The sequence below is a fragment of the Triticum aestivum genome, chromosome 5D (genome assembly GCF_018294505.1).
Source record: "Triticum aestivum cultivar Chinese Spring chromosome 5D, IWGSC CS RefSeq v2.1, whole genome shotgun sequence".
NCBI lineage: Eukaryota > Viridiplantae > Streptophyta > Magnoliopsida > Poales > Poaceae > Triticum > Triticum aestivum.
The window spans coordinates 407,599,023-407,607,702 of NC_057808.1; the positions used below are offsets into that span (position 1 = coordinate 407,599,023).

Genomic DNA, 8,680 nt, shown 5'->3' on the forward strand with positions numbered 1-8,680 from the left:
AGCCAACGCAACCAAGAAAGGTGGTCCAACTTGAGGGAGTCAAGATCGTCATCATCTAGCTCAAGTGGACCATGTGCAAGGCAAAGGTTTGCTCTTGATAGGTTTTCTATTTTACCGGTCTCATGATGGTAGGTGGGAGACCGGGTTATAGGATCGATTGCCGTACTATCAAGGGGGGCTCTCGATGAGTAGCTTGATCGTATCGTTCATAGAGAGCTCAAACCATTGCATCCTTGCATCATCTTTATTGGTTCTTGTTTGGTTCTTCTCTTTGTGAGTTTTGGAGCTTATGGTCATCTTGATGACAAGCTCGAGTTCATCGAAAACGGAGTTCACTCGCATCTTCTATGATGTTTTCGATGTTGGAGGTTATGCCGGTTCTTCTCGGTTGGAGGTTTTACTCCTCTATTTGTTGGCATACCTCCCCTGCCTCTTCTTACTATAACCAGTCGCTGTTTTGATGCTACTCGTCTTCCTCTATCCAACAAGCTTGAGTTTGCTCAATTCGGAGCTCATATGCAGAAGTTATGGCAGTTTTGGTTTCCTAGCGGTAGTACCGCGGGCCGGAGCGGTAGTACCGCTTGGGTGCTACAAGCGGTAGTACCGCTCTAGAGCGGTAGTACCGCTCCTGAGCGGTAGTACCGCTGGTAGCCCCCAGCCGTAGTACCGCTGCGGTCTCGTGCTAGTACCGCCTCGATTCGAGGGGTCTTTTTTCGTGTCGGGTTTTACGGTACTAGCCACGGCAGTGGGGGCCGTTGTACCGCTCGTATGCGGTAGTACCGCCCTGCCACCGCGGTAGTACCGCTCTGGGCCCAGCGGCAGTACCGCGAGGGGGAGCGGTAGTACCGCTTATAGGGGCAAGCGGTAGTACCGCTGGCCAAGCGGTAGTACCGCTCTCTGCGGGGCTGAAGTGGGGGTAACGGTTGGATTGTTCCCCCCACTATATAAGGGGGTCTTCTTCCCCATTCTACTTCATCTCTTGAGCTCGTGTTCTTCCCCCATTGTTGACCTTCTTCGAGCTTGCTAACTCTCAATCCCTCCATGGATTCTTGCTAGTTTTTGAGGGAAAAGAGAGAGGAGATCTAGATCCACATTTCCACCAATCACTTTCTCCTCTATGTGAGGGGAACCCATTGGATCTAGATCTTGGAGTTCTTGGTGTTCTCCTTCTTGTTCTTCCTCTCATTTTCCTCCCTAGCATTAGTTGCTTCGGTGGGATTTGAGAGAGAAGGACTTGGGCACTCCGTGTGCCCTTGCCATTGCATTTGGTGCATCGGTTTGAGTTCTCCACGGTGATACGTGGAAGTTACAAGTTGAGAAGCTTATTACTCTTGGGTGCTTGGTGCCCTTGAGCTTGTTCCTCTTGGGTGCTTGGGCGCCCTAGACGGTTGGTGGTGTTCGGAGCTCAATCATTGTGGTGTAAAGCTCCGGGCAAGCGTCGGGGTCTCCAATTAGGTTGTGGAGATCGCCCCGAGCAATTTGACGGGTTCCGGTGACCGCCCCCAAGGGTTGCCAAAGTGTACGGGTTCGGTGACCGCCCCCAAGGGTTGCCATTTGTACGGGTTCGGTGACCGCCCTCAAGGGTCCCTTAGTGAAATCACGGCATCTTGCATTGTGCGAGGGCGTGAGGAGATTACGGTGGCCCTAGTGGCTTCTTGGGGAGCATTGTGCCTCCACACCGCTCCAAACGGAGATTAGCATCCGCAAGGGTGTGAACTTGGGATACATCGTCGTCTCCGCGTGTCTCGGTTATCTCTTACCCGAACCCTTTACTTATGCACTTTACTTTGTGATATCCATATTGTTTCTTGTCATATATCTTGCTATCACTTAGTTGTTTATCTTGCTTAGCATAAGTTATTGGTGCACATAGGTGAGCCTAGTTGTTGTAGGTTTTGTGCTTGTCAAATTAACCGCTAGGTTTATTCCGCATTTGTTCAAGCCTAAACCATAATTATTTTAAAGCGCCTATTCACCCCCCCTCTAGGCGACATCCACGATCTTTCACCGGACTGACGCTGTTTTCAGCAGAACTACCGTGGTGTTGTTTTTGTGCAGAAATAAAAGTTCTCGGAATGCGCTGAAAATCAACGGAGAATATTTTTGGAAAATATAAAAAATACTGGAACGAAAAGCTACCGGAGGGGAGTCCCGAGGCCACCACGAGTGTGGAGGGCGCGCCCTACCCCGGGGAGAGTGCTCCTACCTCGTGGACTCCCCGTGGGCCCTCTTGACATGAAACCGACGCCAACCTCTCCTATAAATCCTAAAAAACCCAGAACAGAAGAGAGACCGGAAATTTCGCATACCGACCCATCATTACTCCACACTCGCTATTTATAATACTTAATTAATATATTCTAACTTTATGATAACATCACCTACTTTTATATTTTAGCTCTCCGATATCATGCAAAGTTATCCTCTTCATACTCAAAACATAGTTTTATTTCTCGTTTCTAGTTGGAAGCAAACGTTCGGTGTACGTAGAGTCGTATCAGTGGCAGATAGGACTTGAGAGAATATTGACCTTACCTTTAGCTCCTTGTGGGTTTGACACCCCATACTTATCACTTCCATCATTGAAAATTGCTACGATGATTCCCTGCACTTGGGGATTATCATGGCCTGACGCCGACACTCGTCGACCTCACCAGCTCCGACGACGAGGACGAGGACGAGGACGCGTAGGGCAGCGTGCCTCCTAGTTTTTAGTTTAATTAAATGTTTTTATACTTAATGTAATGTGGACTCGTGGACTCCCGTGGCCTTTGTGGCTGGCATTAATGTTTTCTATTTTTAAAATATTTGTGTCATAATTTTTTTCGCGCCACCTCAAAATGGGTCGGGCCAGTGTTGGACGCAAGCGCAGACCCAAACACAAAGGCGAACATAGGTGTCCGGCGGCCCGACTCAAACGGATAAAAAGGGACAAAATCACCGTCCGTGTGGGTCGTGGTTGGAGTTGCTCTTACTAGTCAAGTTACTGCCCACTGCGAGGAGCCTAACCCACGATTATACTACCTGACAAGCATTTCATGGTTTGACTAACAGGATTTGTGTACTGTGGTATTTTTCTGAAAAACCACTACGCATCAAAAGTCTGTCCCCAAAATTGTGTGTCACTCTCCTTTGCCGCCATTCCTCTCCCCGCACTCTGCGATACCTCCCGACATTCCCCCTCCTCTCTCTGCGCTCTCCAAAGTCCAAACTCTTTCGTTCCCCCACTCCCCCTCCCACCAGGAGATTCCTCCAACAATGGTGGAAGACGGTCTCAACGACTATGAGCGCCTTCGCCAGGCGAACATCCGCCGCAACCAGGAAAAAGCTTGCTCCCCTCCGCCGCAAGGCCGACGAGCTCTCCGCTGCCATCCGGCTCGCTAAACCTAAGCGGCCATATCAGGCCAAGCCCAAGGCCTCGACCGGCCCCGTCCGCTCCTCCGGTCGCACCCGCGGCGTCGCTCTCGACAACCTCCCCCCGGATCTCAGAAGCACCCGCCTCTCGCCTTGCATAGCAATGAAATGGTCAATTACATCGAGCTTAGTTTCTTGTAAACACACCAAATTGGCTTTCACCGAAATCACGAACTCCCCTACTGCCTTCTTCTTAGATGGGCTGTTTAAGCCCCTCACGTCCCAATGGAGGATATGTGCAGTGGCGGAGCTTCATGGGGCCAAAGGGGGCCATTGCGCCCTACTCTAGGAAACTCTTAAGTGTACTCATAATATTCTTAGGCTTGAATATTTCTCAGAGTTCATGCATAACTTATCTTCTTCGCCCCCAACTCTGATTAGCCCCTCAAAAATCGTCATCAAGCTCTGCCAACTGATATGTGGGCTCAGATCCAGGATGCAGATCGGGCATCAACACCACCGAGAGCTACATCAGTGCGCACTGATCACCATCGTCGTCTCCCTTCCAAGCTCCTCACTTGTCGGCAACTCCTTCTAGGACAGCGCTGCGATGACCCGGACATGTTGTGCGCAAAGGGGGGAGTCGAAGAGCTATTGAAGCTCTTTTACTACCGCCTCATCCACCTCCATGTCCTGTGGCGTCAAACATAGACCAGTAACGTATGGATGTTACTAGTCCAAGCTACTGCCCACTATAAGCAGCCTAAACCATGATTATATTAGCTGACAAGCATTTCATGGTTTGACTAACACGATTTGTGTACTGTGGTATTTTTCTGGAAAACCACTACGCATCTAAACTCTGTCCCCAAAATTGTGCGGCGCTCTCCTTTGCCGCCACTCCTCACCGCGCGCTCTGCGATACCTCCCGCCGTTCCCCCCTCCTCTCTCCGCGCTCTCCAAAGTCCAAACCCTCACTCTTCCGTTCCCCCAAATGTGAATGCACATGAATTGATGTCAGTTAGAATCCCTGAACTGTAGCATATCCGGCAACGTGATAGTGCTTATCTCTATCCTGCCGCGTAGATAGTCCAGTTGTAACAAACATTAACAGATGTACTCCGTATATCTCTGATACAAAAATACAAGAGCAGCCGGAGGCTCTACTCACGGCAAAACAAATGTTTTCTCTATCGTGAGGTTTTCTTCGCTCCCCACACCCACCAGAAGATTCCCCCAACAATGGCGGAGGACGGCCTCAACGACTACGAGCGCCTTCGCCAGGAGAACATCCGCCGCAACCAGGAAAAGCTCGCCCCCCTCCGCCGCAAGGCCGACGAGCTCTCCGCCGCCATCCGGCTCGCTAAACCTAAGCGGCCGTATCAGGCCAAGCCCAAGCCCAAGGCCCCGACCGGCCCCGTCCGCTCCTCCGGCCGCGCCCGCGGCGTCGCTCCCGACAACCTCCCCCCGGATCTCAGAAGCACCCACCTCTCGCCCTCGCTCGCCTCCTCCATCCTCGGGGCTCCCCCGCCGGAGGGGGCCAAGGTTCGTGCGGCGGGCGATTTCGATGCTGGGAGGGACATGGTGCTGATGCCCGCGCACGCGAGGAAGGTAATGCCCTGTTGCATAGTGTCGATGCGGGTCCTTCCGCTCGCCGACCGGACCGTGGTGGCGGCGGGCGACAAAATGGGGAATATTGGGTACTGGGACGCCGACGGTGTCTCGGAGGATGCCGGCGGTGCAGATGGGGTGTTCCGTTATTGGCCACACAAGGGCCCTGTGTTAGCAATCGTGGCGCACCAGGCGGCACCACACAAGGTGACCTTCTTCCTTCCGCTCTTTTTTCATCTTCTTTTTCTTCGAAATGGAGGTTCTACCCCCAGCCTCTGCATCAATTTGATACATTTCCATCTAGAGTTTGATCTGACTAAAGAGTGTGTCTCCCAAATTTTAGTTTAACTTAGGGCACCTGCTCCCAATTAAGTCAGCTGCCCTTGTTAGCTGAGGCACAAATCGGAGCTCTTTATGATAAAGCAAGTAATATTTTATCATTTGGGTTGTCAGGATAGTGATGCTTAGAACTGTACATTCATCATTATAAATTTGTCATGTATGATGGTATTTTTCAAATCAACTGATCTAAGGAGCTTCTTGTTGTGGCTAACAAAACAAAGATTATACAAGAGATTCACTTGTACTTGCCCCGTTTGCATAGTGGATACTAAGAGTTAATTGCCTGAGCTGTGGCCATCTCTACGATGAGGTACGGGGATAGGCGGACATTAGGCTTGGTTGGGTGGCTCCAGCATGGCTGTGAGTGGTGACAGGACACATAGGGCAGTGGGGTGAAGATGGAAGATGACAGGGCCAATCGCTGTGCTTATATCGGTTTTGTCAGCCTTAAGCAGCCAATCATCCTCTATCTCTATGTTAGTTAATCTTCGTTGTTGCCGGTTTCTAGACTAGCCTTGAGAAATATTTATTCCCTTATTCTTTTATGTGGCTCTGTGTATCCTAGCTGTAGATGGTGGGGTCTCAATTCTTTCAGCTGTATCTCCTTGGTGTGGCGTAAGTTTCAATAAAAGCTTCCATCATCTAAAAGAATTTGATATAGTACTTAATTTTGGGACTCCTCGTTAGAGTCATCCAATAGGTGCATCTGCTAATCATGGTCAAGGTAGCTAAATTAGGTTGGATTTATCCTATTTCCAGTGCGCAAATAGTTATTTAGATGTTGTATATTTCATTGAACGTTCTCTATGAATTGTAATTCTATTTTGTGGTGTATTTCATTTACTTGGCTACAGGTTTACAGCTCTAGCCATCAGGGTGATATTTGTCTTATGGACTTTGAGGAGGAAAAGTACAGTATCATCCATTTATGGGAGTGGCCTGTTTATTCGCTTTGTCAAGCGCAGAATAGTGTCGGATGCCTATATTTTGGTGATGGAAAAGGTGGCCTGACACTTTCCGATGAGCGCGTGGGTAAGGTGTTAACTACATGGGATGTGCATGAGGAGAGAATCAACTCAATAGATTTTCATCCGGAGAAGCCACATATGCTTGCTACCAGTTCAACGGATCGAACAGCCTGTATATGGGATGTGAGAAATATAAAAACGAAGGAGCCAGATAGCCTGAAGGTTTTCAAACTCAACAAATCTGCTCAGTCAGCTTATTTCTCACCTAGTGGCCGCATGTTAGCAGTAACAAGGTACTTTATTTCTGACCTTTTCCTACCCTTCAACTTGCTTAGAAGGTTCCCCTCCCTCTTTGATTTAAGAAACATGTTTTTTGAACCACCATTATGTCATGGCTAGACTCAATAAATATAAGTTACTATTAGATCTTTCGCGAGTTGTGTGAATATATCGCTAGATTTTTGACTGGCAGATCAACATAACTTGATAGCATTTTAAATAGTTTCTGTTATGCCGTGACTTTTCATCCAATATTCTGGCAACATTGCACGGGTATTTTCATCTCTTAGCATTAGTAGCACCTAGCTTCAGAATTAAAATATTCTGCACTGTTACTGACATCTGGATGACAAATCTGTTTTTCTGGATTATTTCCTTTCAAATGACTTTATTCTCATTGTATCCAGCTCTAGCATTTGTGGTACTGTCCAAGTATTTAGCATGGATGACTTTGAAAAGTCGCATATTGTGGAGTATAATAACCAGAAAGGCAGTTGGCCTTCTAAATCCAAGTATGACAGCTCGTCTCACCTATTTCTGTGGTCTTAAATGAATACTATTTGTTAATGTAATTGATCGAACAAGATTCAATGGTTGCAGGGTTATCTGGGGCTGGAACGACACCGACCTATATGCTGGAAACAGGAGCAAGGGAATAGACATTATCTCAGTTGATGTCAATGACAGTGGCCTCTCGGCTCAGAACAGCTCATGTCTTAGGAGTGAACACATGACATGCATTCCACACCAGTTTTCTGCACACCCATATAAAGCTGGCTATCTTGCCTGTTCAAGCTCCAGCAGCAACGTGTTCCTTTGGACCAGCACTTAAATCAAAAAGATTTCTAGTAGTAGCTGACTTGTGAACTGTTCCTGGCTTTGTTATTACTAAGTCATGCTTGGAAGATTATCTGTATTTTTGGTAGTTGTAACACCTAATCTTCCTTGACATCCTGCCCAAGAAATGTATAAATTTAGTACTAAGTATCATTCTACCATTTGATATTTAAGATGGTGGACCTGCTGAGTGTTGTGCTACGAGGAATAGAATCTTGTGATGCCGATATAAAACCATATTCAGTGTTGTCACAGTACATGTTAGTATCATTGCACATGCAAATACAAGTATTGCTGATCTCCTACTATGGCAATGCTATAACTGATCTGGTGTGGTATCATGATCAGAGTGTATTGCTGATTGCTTGCAATTTAGTGCAAGTGAACCTGCTAACACGTTGTACGTTGTGAACCTGATTGCCCCAAGAAGCCATTGGCATGTCACCGACAGCTCCTCTGATCAAGATTTGTCTTCTACTTTGTTGCACAGACAAGCTGATTGATTTTAATAGATTTGTTAATTATTCCTTGATTGTTTGACAGTAATCTACAGTTACTTAGTTAGTGCTAGCAAAACAGCCAGGAGAAAAAAAGTCATAATCTTCAATGGTCATGACCACATTTTGTTGCATAACTGAGATACACTATCACTCTCATTTTTGTAAAATCATGAACATTTTCTAAACTCGTGAACATATCTTAAATCATGGACATTTTTAAAATTCGTGAACATTTTCATAGATTTACGGACATTTTCTAAAATCATGAGCATTTTTCAATTCATGAATATTTTATACTATCTGCAAAGATTTTTTAAAATATATTTCTTGAATAGGTGAAAATTTCTAGAATCGACGAACATTTGAACCTATTTCGTGGAACAATTTTTGAAATTCATGAACAATTTTTTGATTTAACGCACATTTTTTGAAATGCATGATCATTTTCTAAATCAGCGAAAATTTTATGAACCAATATACTATTTTGTAAGTCACGAAATTTTTTAAAAATTTTACGATATTTTTCAATTCATGAACATTTTTTGAATTGGTAAAATTTTGTTGAATTGCATTAACATTTTTAATACATGAACCTTTTAAAAAAACCACGATCATTTTTTGCTTTCCTGAACATATGTTTTTAAAAATTGCGAATATTTTTTGAATATGTGAACATTTTTTGAATCCAACAACATTTATGAATTATTAAACATTTTATTTCAAAATTCTTTTTTAAATTTTTAGAACTTTTTTGAAGTCTCAAATAATTTCAAGTAGAAAAAAAGGAAG

At 45.8% G+C, this 8,680-nt stretch overlaps 1 protein-coding gene across 1 annotated transcript; it reads left to right on the forward strand.

Moving 5' to 3' along the window:
- Window positions 1–4,515: 4,515 nt before the first annotated feature.
- On the forward strand, window positions 4,516–7,601 carry LOC123122186 (DNA damage-binding protein cmr1). Its single transcript, XM_044542331.1, has 4 exons — window positions 4,516–5,172; window positions 6,162–6,568; window positions 6,962–7,066; window positions 7,155–7,601. Exons 1-4 carry the CDS (start codon window positions 4,597–4,599, stop codon window positions 7,384–7,386), a joined length of 1,320 nt encoding a protein of 439 aa, XP_044398266.1. The 5' UTR covers window positions 4,516–4,596; the 3' UTR covers window positions 7,387–7,601.
- Window positions 7,602–8,680: the final 1,079 nt, after the last annotated feature.

What these genes read in the sequence shown, in the direction of transcription:
- LOC123122186 (XM_044542331.1), top strand. Translation starts at nt 4,597, where the DNA reads ATGGCGGAGGACGGCCTCAACGACTACGAGCGCCTTCGCCAGGAGAAC. An exon ending in CGCATGTTAGCAGTAACAAG is followed by an intron (nt 6,569 to 6,961) that starts GTACTTTATTTC and finishes CATTGTATCCAG; the next exon opens with CTCTAGCATTTGTGGTACTG. An exon ending in AGTTGGCCTTCTAAATCCAA is followed by an intron (nt 7,067 to 7,154) that starts GTATGACAGCTC and finishes CAATGGTTGCAG; the next exon opens with GGTTATCTGGGGCTGGAACG.